Consider the following 19,082-nt stretch of genomic DNA (forward strand, 5'->3'; position numbering starts at 1 on the left):
GAATTTCATAGGGTCTAGAGAATTTCAGGTGTAGGGCCCAAGTTTCTGGGCAAGTCTAGAGTTGTTGAGGCATTGCGACACAGAGGACTTTGAAGCAAACGTACAGTTTTACTGACTGATGTGAAGAAGCAATCAGGGCTTCCCTGGTGGCGCAGTGGTTGAGAGTCCGCCTGCCGATGCAGGGAACACGGGTTCGTGCCCAGGTCCGGGAAGATCCCACATGCCGCGGAGCGGCTGCGCCCGTGAGCCATGGCCGCTGAGCCTGTGCGTCCGGAGCCTATGCTCCGCAACGGGAGAGGTCACAACAGTGAGAGGCCCGTGTACCGCAAAAAAAAAAAAAAAAAAAAAAAAAAAAAATTATATATATATATATATATATATATATATATGTACATCTCAGCAGGAAGTTCTTACAGGAGATGTTATTAGGTTAACTCTTACCCTAAGGATATTATAGCCATAATGTATGTAACTTTTCTTGTACAAATATCTTTTTCAAATACCGTTTAACGCACAGACACTGGTTTCTTCTTTCTCTGTATTTATATTTGTGTTTTCTGAAATTTTTGGTAGCCAACCTTCAAGTAAATGATTGATTTTTTTAAGTTTTTTTAATTCATATATTTTAACAAACATGATGTGCTTATAAACATATTAGTCTTCCTCTATCTCCAGAAGATTTTGGGGGATAATTCCAATTCTATTCTATTCTATCATGTTATCATATCATATGTTAGACCAATGTGTCCTGATTTTCTGTTTTAGAAAAAAAAGTCATGGCAGATCATTTCTTACTATGCTAAGAAGCTTAAACAGAAAAAGAACAATGTATGAAAATAAGAGAGATGTGAGTGAAGCAGCCAACTGGCATCCATGCTTCAGACTCGTATGCAAATCAAGTTATTCTGTGCTTTCCAACACTTCCCAAATTCTTTTAAAACCATATTTGAAGCTGGAGAGCAACTCTCTATGAAGACATCAGTGATAAAAATGCAGACAGCATTGTGTTGGGTAGAGCAATGCCAGGAGTTGACAGGACCAACAGATAAAACCAAAGCAATTAAGTTTCCATAAACACTTGACTTGGTGTTGAATCAACACTCTTCTTTCTAAACAGCAGTGTAGCAAGGCATAAATGACAAATCATACATTTCCAATCTATAAACCATGCTGGTTTGATGAAGTAACAGAATTCTTTTCCAGCTTTTCTTTTTACCATGTGCAAGAAAAAAAAAGTTACTCAGTAATTCGTGAGTTTTACTTGAGACGTGAATTTCTCTGTCCACAAAATATTAAAAGATTTATAGATGAGATTTGGCATGCTTCCAGCTTACTACCATTCCTCTCCAGCAACAACGACAAATTCTTATGGCTAGAGGTAAGCAATTTTTGAATGACATTTAGTCATCCTTTCTCACAAACTGTTTTCCAGGCATTTATTACCACCTCTTTGGAAAGCTAGAAAATGCTGTCTCAAGAGCCTTCAATCTTTCTGTTATATTTTATTTCCTATCCCCCATCTCAACACATAACACAAAATAACTCATGACTACACACTCTTTGCCTTATTTCATTCCCTTGTAGATAGGTATTCAATTGACCTTTCTCAGGAAAGATCCAAGGAACACATTTTTTTTTTTTGCGGTATGCGGGCCTCTCACTGTTGCGGCCTCTCCCGTTGCAGAGAACAGGCTCCGGACGCGCAGGCTCAGCGGCCATGGCTCACGGGCCCACCCGCTCCGCGCATGTGGGATCCTCCCGGACCGGGGCACGAACCCGTGTCCCCTGCATCGGCAGGTGGACTCTCAACCACTGCGCCACCAGGGAAGCCCAGTTCAGAAGCTTTTTTATTCTATTTTTTCTTCAATAACTCAGGTAAAAAATTATTGGCTTTATTGGATTTTTGAGGACTAAGTAAGAGAATAGGTTGCATATTTCATCATCTGTGTTACTATATTACTGTCTATCTTAGGGTTTGAGGGTTTGTAACATTTTGGAGGAAGGAAGAGAGGAAGTGAAAGAAAAAGATGAAAAAAAAGTGCAATAAGGGACAGATTGTATGTGTATGTTCTCTGAAAAAATTGATTTACAGAATTCTTTTCATACAGATATGTTTGGCAGTGTGTGGGAGGAGCTTGAGAGCAATGGCAAATTGCATTGCGTGTATTATTCTGCACAAATCACTTAACCTGCTTTTTGAAAGTCTTCTTTAAAATACGAACCAAACTGTTAGCCTCTTCTGCTTCCCACTCAGCAGGACTGATTCAGAAATAAATTTGTCAGATCGTAAAAAGAATGTACCAAACAAATTTAATAACCTATGCTTATTAATATCCTAGCATCAGCAACTTATATCAAATAGAAGTAGAAGAGAGGGTATATTAGCTCTGATTTGCTCCACTCACAATGACAGTCATTTTTAGCAGAGTGATCAGACTTTACAGAATGTCTCTAAATCATGTACATACATCACTTGTACCAACGTCACACCTCCTCGCTATAGGCAATAGAGAATTCAAATCGAACCTTGTTGTTTTATGTTAGTTTCCTGTTGCTACTGTAACAAATTCCTATAAACTCAGAATCTTCAAACAACACAAATTTACTATTTTATAGTCTGGAGGTCAGAAGTCCAAATGGGGCTCACTGAGCTAAAATCAAGATTCAGCAGGAAGACCCCAGGGGACAATCCTTTTCCTTGTCTTTGCCTACTTCCAGAGGTTGCCCATATTCTCTAGCTCATGGTCCCTTCCTTTATCTCCAGAGTTAGTCGTGGCTAGTTAAGTCTTCCTCATAATCCATCACTGACACTGGCCCTCTCTTCCACATCCAAGTACCCTTGTGATGACATTGAGTTCATGTGTATAATCCAGGACAATATCCCTACTTTAAAGTCAGCTGGCTAGCAATTTGAATTTTACCTGCTACCTTAATTCTCTTTTGTCACACAATGTAACACATTCAAAGGTTACAGGGATTAAGACATTAAGTCTATTATTCTTCCAGTCACAGTTCTCTCTTCTTCTCTTGGTCCTAATGACTAACATATTCAACCTTGCTCTGATCCTGCAGGTCTCTTTTTGCAGAAGCTGCAGGTATATGTAAAAGTGTTTCCAAAAAAGGCTTTATTACAAAACATTATCCCACAAGTTTGCAATAGTCTAAATTTATGTAACTTTTCTTTCCAGGGATGACAATGAAATACTTCTTATTATTGGCTGCTGCTGCCGTCTTCCTGCACGTTTTGATTACAAGAGTATGTGAGGATTGTATGTTTTATGATTACTTTTGAGAAGAGGATAAGAGCTACCCCTATGTTAGAACTCAGTTTGTTACAGGCACTGTTGTGAGGACGCTATGCCCATTACTCATCTAGTTCTCACTATAGCCCTATTAGGCAAGTACTATTCATAATCCCAGATTACAGAGAAAGAAACCAAAACATAAGAAGGTTAAGTCATATGTCCAAGGTCAGATAACTGGGAAGTGACAGAGCCTGAAGGTAAATTCAAGCAGTTCGGCTCCATGGGCCTGTGCCTATGTCATAGCCTCTCTGGATAATTCAAAAAAGCTAAAAATGTAGGGCGGGAATTACTTTCTTTACAACCAATCCATGCATTTTCCAAGACAAAATGGGAAAAAGGTATTATTTTTTAGTTTTTACCCAGAAAAGGTAAGTATTTCATCAATATCCCAATTGCGCTCTCTGACTTATGACTATAACACATCCAAATCAAATATAAAATGAAAGGTGCAGCACAAGGAGAGAAGTGTGAGGAACTGTTAGCAGTGGGGTTAATATATGAGGCCTGAAACTCACTGCTTATTAAAAACAAGAGTTTCAACATTCACACAGCAGAAACCAAACATTCAATGGTATCTAATAAGATATAAATTCCTAATATTTTATGATCATCAACTAACATGTACCTCTAAATAATCTCAATGATATAAAGAAAATATTACATTTTTTAATGTACCCAAAATATTTTTATGATGAGCTGAAGCTAATAGTTTTGGTAAAGAACATGAGTGCCTTTTTTATTTTCATATGCTAAATAGGAGAAGTCAAAAGTCGAAGGCGCTTACTTCAATCAATGAAAGAAAATCCACATATATTAGATTACTGGGGTGCTGTTTTGGATCTTTTCACTCACACTTTTTTCCCAAAGAGAAACCAGGTGGAGCTCTTGCCCAATACACAATCCTCCAGTAAGCTGGAGGTGCGGCATTTTGGAGTCATCATCAGGTATAGGCTGTGACCATCACGGTGGGGAACTAAAAAGCCTTGGAGGAGAGGTTTAAGAGAGGAAGAGTTCAAGTTCTGAGATATCAGATGGTTGAGTCATCCAGGTGGATGCTGGATGCTGAATTTGGGGTGGACAAGATGAATGGTTTTAGGAGACCCCGTTTCTATAAATGAGAGAAATTGACAGGAAAACCATTGCAGGAGAGTAAATGTTCAGGAATGATGTAGGTAGAGCTAATTGCCATGAGTTTCACTGGAGCAGGGTTGTTTTGTTTTGTTGCGGTATGCGGGCCTCTCACTGTTGTGGCCTCTCCCGTGGCGGAGCACAGGCTCCGGACGTGCAGGCTCAGCGGCCATGGCTCACGGGCCCAGCCGCTCCGCAGCATGTGGGATCCTCCCGGACCGGGACACGAACCCGCGTCCCCTGCATCGGCAGGCGGACTCTCAACCACTGCCACCAGGGAAGCCCGGAGCAGGGTTTTTTTAGAGGAGCAAGGAGAATTATAATCTGAAACTTGTAAGGGGATCATGGGTTCCCAACCTTCCCTCAAATCTAGCCCAGGCTACCTGCTGTATGACAGGAAAATAACACCTCGTGAGTGTGCTTTTGAGGAAATCATGTCCACAGGGGACAGTCTCTAGAGGAGTCTACTGATTTTTTAGTTTTCTCCCGATATCCTTAAACTGTTGATATAAAATAAATGACAATAACTACTTCTATATTTGAGCAAGGTATGGCTGAATCCCATCCATTCAGAAACTGTACTGATAGTCTTGTGGTAGTTGAGGAATAGATAGATACCACTCAAATTATACTACATAAGCATTGTCACTTAAAAAAAATAGTATGAAACGCATGTGATATATCTCACACACACACACACACACACACACACACACACAAAAGAAGATGTTCTTTAAAAAAACTAATGCTAACCTAAAATATTAAGGCCATGCATTGTTCTTAGTGAGTTACAGGATAAAAGGTAAACAAATGAAAAGAATGGTCACAAATTCTCGACTGTAGTTCATTTGAATTCTATTTTGGTTTTTTTAACAAATAATAAACAAAACTTATTGTCAATTCCATATTACAAATTTTTTTTGAACTCTATTTTGTATGTATACATACTGATACAAATACCAATGTTTTTTCATATGAATAAGACAGAGATGCAGAACCTGGGTTGAAGATATTAGAGGTTTTGTACTCAATAATGAATCTTTTAGATTCTCCTAGACACATACCTTTAAATAATATTCAAGTGCAAGTGTTTATCTGGGAAGCAGAGAGAAGGCTTCTAGGGGGGGTGAAGAATGTGCCAAGGAAGGGAAGTCGGTCAGTAAAAGGTGTAATATTATCAAAACATCTTCCACTGTGGTGCACACTGCCCAATAAAATGCTTCAACATGGTCCAAAATACCAATCCTAAATCTGAAGAAAACCAGTCACAACCAGAACAGTCACTGTTCTCTAGACTTGTACAATGTCAGGCTGACGTTTAGAAGTCCTCAAAACCAGCACTGGAGAAATGGAGACTAATATACTGAGATGTTATAGATTAAAAAATGCTGTAGATCACTATTCATTCAACATCAATTATACATTCATGTCACAAAGTCTACAAGTAATATACTATGCATTGCAAATTCCACTTAAAAGAAGTAAGACTAATTAATAATTTTCTGGTAACAGGCAAAACCACCTAAAGTTCCATATGATACACTCCTCATGGAACCGGCAACTGTCCAAGAAGAAATAGTGACTGTACATAACACCCTCAGGAGAGGAGTATTTCCACCAGCCAGCAACATGCTAAACATGGTAAGATTAATTAAACAGCAACCACAGCAATGCCAATAATAGTAACGGTGTTTACTGAGATTTTATTAAGTTGTATTTGCTTTCCATATACTAAAAGTTTGGTCTTCACAAACAAACCGATCATGCAGCAGCAGAAGAAACAGAGGCACAGAGAAGGTAAGTAGTTTTCCCAAACTCATAGAGTTAGTAAATGACAGAGCCGCAATTCCAACGCAGAAAGTCTAATTTCACTCTTAATGGACCCTAAGACAGTGCTTGTCAAACTTAAGCGTGCTTAAGAATCAGCTGAAGAACTTGGTAAGGCACAGGTCCCTGGGACCCACTCTCTGAGGTCCGATTAAGGAGGTCTGGGGTGGGGACCACTCCAAGCTCCTAGATGATGCTGACGCTGCCGATCAGTATCGTCCGTGTAGCAGACTTTGTTTAATAAATTGCAGAGGCATTTCACAGCTGTCTTCATTGAGCAGCAGCCCAGAGGCTAAGACACCCTCTGAGAATCAAGATGTCCAGGTTCTAAGCCAGGTGGTGCTGCCAGATGAACAAATATTAGCAAATCTATTTCCCAGTTTCCTGGCATCCCATAAGAGAAAAGAGAAACGGTTTTTGCACTATAAACCTGCTGCATGAGCAGACTAGGTGCTGTCAGACAAACAGATTTAGGGACTACTCAGGTGTATTAGGTGATTAGCCTCACCTATGTTATATCCCGGAAGTATCACTCAGGTTTTTGGTATCATAAACCTGGCTCTTTAGCCCTGGACTGGCTTAGAGTAACAAGGGTCAGAAATAATGCAGGCTATGGGAAGTGATTCTAAGAGACAGCTTCCTCATGCAAATGACAAAGAGGAAGGAAGCTAGTGATGAGAAAAAATGATTTTGAAATTTATCTCTTGGTCATCTTAGAATCCAGAACAATAAAAGCCAGTAGTAGCACAGGCACTCTTGCGTTGTGAGTACTGTAGCTAAATGCATATTGTGCTTACTACTGATTGGCAGGCAGTCTTCTAGAAGCGTATTGCATTATTTCATTTAATCCTCTCAGTCACCTTGTGATGTAGATGATACTATCATCTCTATTTCACAGATAGTGAATCTGAACCTCAGAGAAATTCGGTAGCGCATCCAAAGTCCTAAGTACTGGATCAGTACAGATTCAAATACAAATGGCCACAGCTCCAGGCACCTGCTCTTAACTCTTTACCTTCCTTAGGACAAAAAGGATTCAAAATCCTTGGTTTCCAGATGAGCAAATAAGTGTAGCTGGGATGTAGTAAAGAAGTTACGGAGTGAACAGAAAATATAGTCTCTGATTTCAGAGACTTCGTGGATTCAAGGTGAATACAGAGGAAACGTTAGAACATATTGTTTGAATATATAGAATGAATATATTCAAGTGCTGAGGTGCAAAGGTATGAGGGATCAACAAGATGATAAAGTAAGTGCACCAGTAAAACTGAGTAACATTTTAAAGGGAATATGGGAGTTGAGTTTTTCCATAAATAATGCATAGGGCACAGATAGAAAGGAACTGATAGAATTACAGTAGAGCTGAAGAGCCAATCACAACTGCCAGGCAGAGATTTTCCAAAAATGAAACAAGTTTCTGCACATGGGATTAGAACTTTATGTGAATAGAACCATTGATTAAAGCCAGAATTCATAACTTTGCTGCAATAACCATGAATACTTACTTTTGATTTTAATCACGGATGTATCACAAAAAAAAGTTAGCATCTTAGCAACACTAATCAGAGGAAATATCCTAAAGAGCTTCCTCAAAGAGGTCTGAACTACAGACTGTTTGCAATTAATGGTGCAGGTAGTTTACACAATAAGATAACAGACTCTGAGATGGAGACTAGCATGCATGATGCTTACTGGGGAATATCTCCAGATTTACACCGACCATGGATATAGACAGAGAAGCAACATAGGGCATACAAAGAAGTTTGGTTGTGATGTAGGCATAACAGGGGCCTCAGCTAATCCTACGGGAAGCTGTACAACTAGGACAACTCAGTACAACCTTGTCCTGAGTTGGAGGGAGGTTACATGGCACTTATAGTTACTACAGCTACTTGCTGTTAGATGTGGGCTGCCACAGGGAAGTGAGTATTCTCGCCAATGAGGATAATTTTTAGAGAAGACAGTAGGGCAGGACTCTCAGCTTAAGAGGAAATAAGTGCTTCAGTTCAGAAAGTGATCTGGGTATGGGTAGTGCATCACGCATGCACAACTAGCAATCAGCAGTAAATTAACCAGATAAGTTCCAGACCTACTTATTTGGTAACCTGGTCATAATAGGCAAGATTTTATGCTCGTGAGTCCAATGATGGTATTCCCGCTGCCAGGAGGTGCTACGCCCTAATGGGATGTGTTATGTCATCTCTACTTCTTCAATTAGATGTATGCATCACTGAAATACATCTTTTCTTGCATGAAACAGTCAAACCCTAAAAAACCACATTTTTACTTTGACCCTAGGCTAATGAGTTACTTAATTAACCTCACAGTTTAACCAATTCATCAACCTGAGGGGTAATTCTGTAAAACTCACACAGATGGCAGCCTATGCATATAAGAGAGAAACTTCTTCGATGTCAGAAAAAATATTGAAAACCTAAGTTAGGGCATCATCCAAAAATTATTCTCAAGCGTAGCTGAATGATTTATGTGAAAGCCTGTAGTAAATAAGAAAGGCCACAACTTTTGTTGGTAATAATGTGTTGCATGCAGGTATCGGGACAGTCTTTTAAGGGGATGTGCATAATGTGAGAATGAAAGAATGGCTGGGAGAACATCCGTCACATAGTCCCATAACTGGTGTGGACACAGTCCCATGTCCTTTGATTTGTGACCCATTCAAATCACAAAAATGTGTTATCCTTTTCTACACAAAAGACCTCATATTTGTAGATACAAACTTTGTCTCTTTTTAGTAGATTTTCTGCCTTTCATCAACTTTGGAGAAAAACCCAACAAAATGCTTCAGCTTAGCACAATTGACACACATCACAAGTTAGGAGCACACAGGCCAGAGCCAGAAGAACCTGGATTCCAATTCTCTTTTTGCCATTATTGGTTGTATTATCCTGAAAAATTATGCAACATCTCCGCACCTCAGTTTCCTGATTTGCAGATGGGATAACAACAGTGCATCCCTTGTAGAATTGCTATGAGTAAAGATGAGAGAATATACATATAGAATTGGTAAGAGGTCCTGGCATGAAGTATTAGCTATGATTCGCTATTATTATTATTCATAATTTAGATGAAGATGTGTAATACTATACATGTTTCTAATCACAGAAATATTTATTGAGCATGTAGCATAACATTTATCATGTCACAGTTGTATTGCATAGATTATCACATTAAAACTTTTGAACAAGCTATTGGGTATGAATTGTGGGGCATATTTTACAGATGAAAAAAAAACTGAGATTCAAAGAGATTAAATAATGTGTCAGAGGTAAAACTACTAATAAATGATGGGATGGATTTCTAACCCTGGTCTGTTTTACTGGAAGCATTTACTTAAATTCTTTAATATTTCTGAAAGAGAAGCTACAACTGAATGTTACTGCCAAATTTTGATTTTGTAAATTCAAGGGCTAAAACAATGGATTGAAAGATTTGTCTTCCTCTTCCAACCAAAATATTTAAGAGAGGTGCTGTGATTTAAGTTGTTAGCTAATACAATTGAGGATATTGCTAGCCTTGGATTTTTAGAAACAATAAACTAGAATCTTATCAAGGAAATGTTAATAAGGCCATGTGCTTGTATTTCACCTGTAGAATTGGAGTGAAGAAGCTGCAAGAAATGCCAGAATGTTGTCAAAAGACTGTGAATTGGTAGAGAGCAATGCAGTTAAGAGGCGAATTACAAGCAGGTATATGACACACCTTTCTGCTCAAAAGTTCTCAGGAATTGTTAAGTAACCTGGTATGGGTAAGTTAAGTCATCTAGTCTGTATTTACATTTGCCCCATAAATGGTAGGAATTGTGGCCCACTGCACTGTTTCATTATTATTAATTTTTGAATTTGGAAATTCAAATTTTCAAATTCCTGATTCACCAAAAGAATCAAAGCTCTCACTATCACAGAAGAATTCAGTAATATGATGATGACTAGCTGGAAAGCTGTATAGCTAGAAGGTTTCCACTCTATTTATTTCAGCTTCTCACAATATTACCATGGGGCTATCCTTAGCTTTGGAACACTAATACAGTTGAGAAGTGAGTTATATCCAACTCTACTAAGCTGCCCATGAGAACAATTTTAGGTGCTCAAAAATGAGTCCATCTCATGCCATGTATATTAGGTGGATCCCTGCTGGTTTCCAGAAAAGCCATCAGTACCTCCTATACAAGTAGACATTAATAACATTTATAGGATACTTGTTTATTATAAATATTCTTAAATATTAATGAAACTTCCATATTTACAGATCACTGGGCATCTTTGCCCAATGCTGTTAAGCAGTGAATTAGCAATGTGAGTCCCCCTGCTATACTTACAGATTATTGGGCATCTTTACCCAATGTTGTTGAGCTGTGAATTAGCAATGTGAGTCTTCCCTGCTCCAGACAAGGGCAGTTTACTCCCAAATATCATATTTGACCAAGGTCCACGTCACAAGAGGATGGATGGTTAAATGAGCACATATTTATTTCAAGGTCTATGCGTGATGAATACCTCTGTGTGGCTGCTTTCAAGCCATGGGCCTGGTTACAATGCATAGGTTATTCTGATTGGTTGCACCCTTCTCCATCAGCTTGGACATGGCAGAGACTGAAATGTTGGTTGATCTGATTCCCAAGCTTGCAGATCATCTCCTACTGTCAAATTCTCAGCAAACTTGAGCACCACAAGTTTATTCATCAGTGAGAAAGAAAACTGTTAGCAGAGATAGAGCTGAATTTGCTTCCTCTTATCAAACATTGCTTGGATGCCCAGTGAAACATTTGTAGAATAAAAGTACAAAAAAGTATCCTTATAAAGTATTTCCAAATTTTGTAGAGTATGACCTAGCCTTTTTCCTCCTTTCAGATACTCTTTGTGGAGAAAACATGCATCTGACATCTTATCCTATCTCATGGTCAAACGTAATCAGAATCTGGTACAGTGAGTCTAAATATTTCAAGTATGGGGAATGGACCTCGACAGATGATGACATGATGATTGAGCATTACACTCAGGTAAACTGTGTGCTGGCAAATATACCCATTGGTTAAGTGACTATAAGCATGCGTGGAAAATAGGCGAATGAGAACCATGGAAAATCATTCTATCCATTTTTTGCAAACTTACACACTTTAAAGATTTTTGTTTACTTTTAGTGGGAAATAATATTTGGAAACCAGTATCTGGGATCTGGGTGTGTGCAAGGACAGAGAAAAAACTAGGGAAGGGGTTGGAAAAGGAGGCTGAAACTTGATAAATGCAAGAGTGGAAGGAGATGAACACAGAAGGGAAGTGGGACTCTGTCACTGGAGCCTTATTAGCTATCATCAATTTTACATTGTATTTTCAATGCAGTAGAAGTCATTAAACAGGTGAATGATAGTACATTTAAAACTCATAGACTTAAATCACTCATGTATAGCAATGCAGACATTTCTAGGTAAAAGATTAGCAAATAGCATTCTTCTTTTAAGACTGATATCCTTGGACAAAAGAAGTATGTGCCAGGAACCCAAGAATATTATAGCATTAGACGATTTATTTATATAATTTACGTTATCAGACAGAGGATAAAAACCAAAATAATTACCCAGAGAGCTAAAAATATGACAAATGTGTGACGTCAATTCCTACTTTCCATTTCTTTTAGATAAAAGTAGACTAGCCCCACTATTTCCATCAAAAGAGCATGAGCTCTATTACTTTGGAATAGTAATTTAATATTTCCTCTTCCAAACACTTAAAAGGTTTATTATTTAATCCCCACCAAATACCTATGATGTAAAAGATAATATTATTATATTCCATTTTAGGAATAGGAAAATGAAATTTCAAGACATAAAGCAAACTGGTAAATACCATCCCACCAGGAAGTGGTAGAGACAGACTTTGAACCTGACTTAATTTTTTCTTGAAGCTCAACTCGTTACTCTCCACCATGCCAGTTTTTTGATGATTAAGTAAAGTCCCTTCCATGCTTTGATTTTTATGATCACCAAGCAGCCTTCATCAGGTTATTCCATATAGATTTGATAAGAAGAGAATGAGTCAGGGTCAGCGATGGCAACTGGGTGTGCATATGTATGTGTGTTATCTAGACACGTGGGAATCCTCTTGTTTCTAGGACTTCCTAATAAGCCATGCTCAAAGCATCCTAAAAACATGTGTTTATTTTCAATCAAGGATAACAATATTCGGAGAGTAATCATTTAGCAAACTACCAAATTGTTAATAAAATAACCTTATCTTTACAGGTTGTTTGGGCCACTTCTTACCTTATTGGCTGTGGCATATCATCATGTCGTAAAGGAATTCAGTATCTCTACATTTGTCACTATTGTCACGAGTATGTATTTTACAGCTTAGCTTCACATAGCTTTTAGAAACATATTTCCCTTACTAGTTTCCCTAATTTAGTTTCTCAACCATTCTAAAATAAAACTCAAATAAATATTTCTTATCAGTTAAGAACTTTAGGGATACAATGTCTTTTAGCCAACACCTAAAACACTACACCCCCACACACATATTTTTATTTATATTTTTCTAAATAAATCCTTATCTCAATATAATGTTCAAATTAGGCACTATGACCAGTCATCTGGCTATGTGTTATTCCTTCTTCAAGCACTATTAGTTAAGAGAAACAAATTTCATCTAGCTTAAGCAAAAAAAAAAAAGGATATTTATTTTAACAATGCAAGAGTATTTTTAGAATGCAAGGGCAAAAATGCAATGGAGTATCAAGAATGAACAAATGAAAAAGCCAAGTGTTTTTGTATTTAGCATTTTAGTATTGACATATGTATTTCCTTTAGAAATTAAATTTACATGTTACCAAAGGTGTGAGCAACAATTCCAAGAAGAGATCCTCTGATTGCTCTGGTTAGGGACAGCTGTACTCCTTTGTCTTGTCACCTCTGGTTATGAAGCAAGGTCAACTTCAGAAAAGGTAACTGCAAGAACCCACAGGGACCCACTTGTGTGGCTTGAGTGGTGATTATCAGAAAGCAGGGATTGTTCTGAGCTGGATATAAACCTCCATTAGTTTACTACAAATGCCAGTTTAAATGTTCTTCTGCTAAGGAAAGTTGTTGGTCTGCATATGTCTCCTTCACCTACCTGTGCTTACTTGTTCAATACACAAGTCTTTCCTCCATAAGATGAGCTCCAAGTATGGTAGTTATTGAACTCTCAGTTCCCATGTGTGTAGCACAATAAAAGATATGCAACATGAATCAATGAAATTGATTTCTCTCATAGTAAGTTACCATATTTACACTTTAAATGAGGTCTCCACTGTCCCTGTAGATTCAATAGATGTAACATATTCATACAATAGCTCTATGTGGGCTCTCTTCTGGTTTTATCATGTCTTGATTTCAGTACTTAATATTTGTTGTGATTTTATCTGTGTGATTAGTACTAAAGACAGTAAGGTCTCCTTGCATATACAATGCATCAATTGTACTAAATCCTTATGGGAGCTCATGGTCTGCAGTAAACTTCTGACAACACAGAAAAGTAGAATACATGGGGCTGAAATAACGAGAATTTTCTCAGCCAAAGATGAGGCCAAGAGTCTGACAAAACCCCTTGCTGAATTAAGTAATGTTTCTTTTATAAATTCAAATTTTAACAATTCATTCAAGGAGAAATATATCAGATAGAATATTTACTTTATTTTTTATTCAATATTAAGTGCAAATAAGGAGTTTGGGGTTTTTTGAGCACGCACAAGCCACTCGTTCTCCTTGCTTGGCCCTGCAATAAACCTTCCTCTACTCCAAAAGAAAAAAAGATTTAAGTGAAAATCAGCCATAATCCCCATTGTTTTCTTAGATATCTAAGGGAAGACCGTCTTCTCTGAAATTTTAAATTGGCTCAAAACAGGAAATTCTCATTTATTCTCTCTCCCCAAACTCCAACACTTTGGCTTTATCCATGTTGTTGTACTTTCATCTTTTATAATAGTGCACGTGTTTCTACAAATGACACTGACATGTATCAAAATTCTCATGATATAGGGCAAGATGAAGTTAGAACATCTCCAATTTGACTCACTTAAAAATTTTCTTACATTATTAAGAACCATGCCCTTTTACATAAATGTTTATCAAGTCCTTATGGGTATAAATAAGGATAAGAGTCCTATCATAAATGTTTCTAAAGCCCCCTGCTTGTTAGAACTTGACTGTCCAAAGAGATGCAAATTGTCTCAAAATATTCTTAGCACCTCAGAGTTGCCTGCGGTATATTCAAAAAGATAAATTATTCTCATTCTAAGGCTAGAAATCTTACATGTCATAGAGATTACATACAAGTGGTTACAAGTGGTTTTCAAAAATTGTTTCATTATTTTAAATTATTTTAATTGATTTTCAATAGTGAGTAAAATTTTATATGCATTTTTCAAACATCAATTTTATTAGGCCCTTTTTTCTTTATTCTTTTTTAAGGGGCAATGATCCTGACAAAAAGAATGTACCTCATAATGAGGGAACTCCATGCGGAGACTGTCCAAATAACTGTGAAGATAAACTTTGTAGTAAGTTTTACATCTCAGTGTGCTTACTCTTGACTGTTGATCCGGGAGCGATGTGTCCTTAAAATCAAGCATGTAACAATATTGTACTTTTCTATTACTTTTTCTTCAATCATCCCAAAGGAAAAATCAACTTTCTCTGATTTCCCTTCCTCCACCCCCAGAGTGACCCAGAAGACCACTGGTTAAATCTTTCGGATTGGAAATTAGAATGTCCAAGTCTAAACTCAAGGTTCCACCCTAAAGCTTAAAGTTCCCACCCTAATATGGGCACCTCGGATAACATGTTAATATAAGTATAAATTTTTCTCTGCTCTACAAAAAGTTTCTTGGCTCTCTTATTGCAGCCCTGAAGTTAGACATCTTGCTTTCAGGTTACTGGCGTTCTCAGATTACTTGCTGGTCATAACCTCCCTAACCTGCCTGACGACTTATCATGGCCGGCAATTTCTTACTGAGTGATCCTTATTCTTTGAAGTTTCCACTGACAGACACACTGGAAGATATTAGCTGATGATCACACTGTCCGTTTACCGCACTTCCTTTTATTTCCTAAGTAAATCTTACCTAAAATGTAATATTAACCAAATGAGTTCCAATTACATGTTCATTTCCTTAGATAGCAGAAGTTTCTTTTTATAGAGCTTCCTGCAGGCATAATTCCTTACTCCACAGGGATATGTTTATATCATAATTTTCAATAAGTTTGTGGAGAAATAACAAACCTCCCCCCCCAAAGAAAATATCCTTTACCTTCAGATTTGTAAGACCAAAAAACTTATTTTCCTTCACCTGACCAGGTCATTCTGTTTGCTTTTAAATCCTATCACTTTCAGTAATTCATTTCTGAAAATAAAAGTACTTGGAGAAAGATCATATATCTACTAATTAGCTTTGCTACAGGGAATGGGGTAGGTTTTTTTTATCCAAGAGACAAAAGCAATGTCTACAATGGAATTGAAAAATGCAATAGAAGTGAAATGAGAGTAGAAAAGAAAAAAAGTATTACTTAAGAATATTGACTATATAACACAGAATATACATCTCTTAAGCCCTCTACTCACATATAAATGCATGAGAAAATGATAGATGAGCTTTTGAGTCAATATTGGGTAACCCTGCTTCTTCCTTTCAGCAAACCCTTGCATCTACTACGATGAATACAGTAATTGTAAGACACAGACACGAGGTCCTGCCTGCAGCCACCTGTCAGTTCAACGACTCTGCAAAGCTAGTTGCCTGTATCCCACTGAGATAAAATAGCCTTTGTTATTTGCAGCTGTAATGTGCTGTTGACTCATACCTTTGACCTTACTTTGCTTCAGCAGTTTCCCCTGCATTTCATGTGGTTTTAGTTACACCCGAGATCTTAATTTTCACTAATCAAATATGGGCATCAGTATGTTTACGACAGTGCCCCTCACTCCTGTTCTCATACATCGTGAAGTAACACTGTTGTAAACTTTCTTAAACCTGGGGTGAATATGATTGATGAAATATGACTGAACTATGAAATATGATTTAAATATGCGGCAGTTCAACACGTGCCTCATATTTAAATCATGTGATGTCTCGTTCTCAGGTTGACATGATTCAGTGGACTGGATAACTGATTCAGCAACCTGTGCTAAAGGAGGGTCTTTCCCTGTTTGTCTCCTTCCCCTGCTTTCCCAGGTCTCCAACCGCCCTGATGTTTGTCTTTCCTGTACAATTTACATGCACGAATAATTCTTCACTTCTTAACTTTACTTCTACCTTAAATCAACCATTAAAACAATCCACGAAGCAAACAAAGAGTCCAGTCTCATTACTTGAAAGGTAAACATTGGTTAATTGGAAATGATTTAAACGTCTCATTGTTTCATTGCCATGTCTATACACATCTGTAAAGCAGGGCAAGAAAACCGCGTGAGTGCTTAATTGAACAAAAGATGTATTCATCATTGATTACATGCAAGGGGTAATCCATATATGGAGGATATTGTCTCCCTCATTTCAAACCGAATTGGAACATTAAAGAAGCCTAGTGAGGAGGGCTGTAGTAAACAGAGCCCATGGCTCTTCATTGGATGAGTCCTTGCCAAGAAAGCAGAGTCCTTCGTCTTCCTGTTGGGCTCTGCTATCCTCACAGGGTATGAGAGCTTCCCCTTTTGGTCTCCTGACTCTACTTCATTGAAGTTGCTGTTTATTAATCTTTCACGAGGGCAACTTTTTGAATACTTCCCAACCTCACTCCAATGACCACAGCTTATCAGGAGTGTTTGTGGACACAGCAGTATTCTTACTCCTAGACTTGAAATCTCATGGTATGTTCCAGGGTCACCATCAGGGGGAGTGTCAAGACTGGACTCAGGAACCCAAATACATTGTTCTATTAAAAACGGATGTGTGTGGAGACAGCCCACACTCTGTCTATGGAATGTGTATCTCTCTAAATAAACCTGCTTTCAGTTTTTTAAAAAAACATAGATGTGTGTGTGTGTGTGTGTGTGTGTGTGTGTGTGTGTGTGTACATATACTAATGGATGTCCAGAAAACCTGTAAAACAGAGGTAGTAGAGAGCATCATTGAGGGCAAAAACCTGATTAGATTGTTGGGTTTGTAGTGGAGAGCAAATGGGCACAAAAATGGATCCAGGATACAGGGAAACTTGAAGGAAAGACAAACTGAATGACTTCGATTTGATGCCATAAGAAAAGGTAATATATCCTGATTCTCAATTTAAAAAGCTCTACAATATAGGCAGAACACTCTATGACATAAATCACAACAAGATCCTTTTTGACCCACCTCCCAGAGAAATGGAAATAAAAACAAAAATAAACAAATGGGACCTAATGACACTTCAAAGCTTTTGCACAGCAAAGGAAACCATAAACAAGACCAAAAGACAACCCTCAGAATGGGAGAAAATATTTGCAAATGAAGCAACAAAGGATTAATCTCCAAAATTTATAAGCAGCTCAATAACAAAAAAACAAACAACCCAATCCAAAAATGGGCAAAAGACCTAAATAGACATTTCTCCAAAGAAATATACAGACTGCCAACAAACACATGAAAGAATGCTCAACATCATTAATCATTAGAGAAATGCAAATCAAAACTACAATGAGATATCACCTCACACCAGTCAGAACGGCCATCATCAAAAAATCTAGAAACGATAAATGCTGGAGAGGGTGTGGAGAAAAGGGAACACTCTTGCACTGCTGGTGGGAATGTAAATTGATACAGCCACTGTGGAGAACGGTATGGAGGTTCCTTAAAAAACTACAAATAGAACTACCATATGACCCAGCAATCCCACTACTGGGCATATACCCTGAGAAAACCGTAATTCAAAAAGAGTCATGTACCAAAATGTTCATTGCAGCTCTATTTACAATAGCCAGGACATGGAAGCAACCTAAGTGCCCAACCTCGGATGAATGGATAAAGAAGATGTGGCACATATATACAATGGAATATTACTCAGCCATAAAAAGAAACGAAATTGAGCTATTTGTAATGAGGTGGATAGACCTAGAGTCTGTCATACAGAGTGAAGTAAGTCAGAAAGAGAAAGACAAATACCATATGCTAACACATATATATGGAATTTAAGAAAAAAAAATGTCATGAAGAACCTAGGGGTAAGACAGGAGTAAAGACACAGACCTACTAGAGAATGGACTTGAGGATATGGGGAGGGGGAAGGGTAAGCTGTGACAAAGCGAGAGAGAGAGGCATGGACATATATACACTACCAAACGTAAGGTAGATAGCTAGTGGGAAGCAGCCGCAGAGCACAGGGAGATCAGCTCGGTGCTTTGTGACCGCCTGGAGGGGTGGGATAGGGAGGGTGGGAGGGAGGGAGATGCAAGAGGGAAGAGATATGGGAACATATGTATATGTATAAGTGATTCACTTTGCTATATAAAGCAGAAACTAACACACCATTGTAAAGCAATTATACTCCAATAAAGATGTAAAAAAAAAAAGTTGCAATAAATGATCTAGAAGGAAAAAAATAAAAAAAATTAAAAGTTCTGCAATAAAAACTCATTTCTCTTCAGATGTAAATGGAAGCATGTGTAATAAAATTATCCAACATATGCAGATGGACAACTGCCTATATTAGGGGTCATTGTTCTAAGCATTTGGTAACCTGGTCATAACAGCTAGATTTCTTTACTAGTGAGGGCATTAGTATTCCCTTTGCCAGAAGATCTTATGCCCTGATTGGGTATTTTCTGTCAGTTCTACCCCTTCAGGTACATATAGTTTGATAGG

General features: G+C 37.9%; 1 protein-coding gene across 1 annotated transcript; it reads left to right on the top strand.

Moving 5' to 3' along the window:
* The first annotated feature begins 3,190 nt into the window (after positions 1–3,190).
* On the top strand, positions 3,191–16,141 carry CRISP1 (cysteine rich secretory protein 1). The gene is made up of 7 exons (XM_004327525.3): positions 3,191–3,256; positions 5,946–6,074; positions 9,873–9,963; positions 11,129–11,277; positions 12,517–12,608; positions 14,722–14,810; positions 15,943–16,141. Exons 1-7 carry the CDS (start codon positions 3,191–3,193, stop codon positions 16,068–16,070), a joined length of 744 nt encoding a protein of 247 aa, XP_004327573.2. The 3' UTR covers positions 16,071–16,141.
* The last annotated feature ends 2,941 nt before the right edge of the window (positions 16,142–19,082 follow it).

The sequence above is a fragment of the Tursiops truncatus genome, chromosome 10 (genome assembly GCF_011762595.2).
Source record: "Tursiops truncatus isolate mTurTru1 chromosome 10, mTurTru1.mat.Y, whole genome shotgun sequence".
In the NCBI taxonomy this organism is placed as follows: domain Eukaryota; kingdom Metazoa; phylum Chordata; class Mammalia; order Artiodactyla; family Delphinidae; genus Tursiops; species Tursiops truncatus.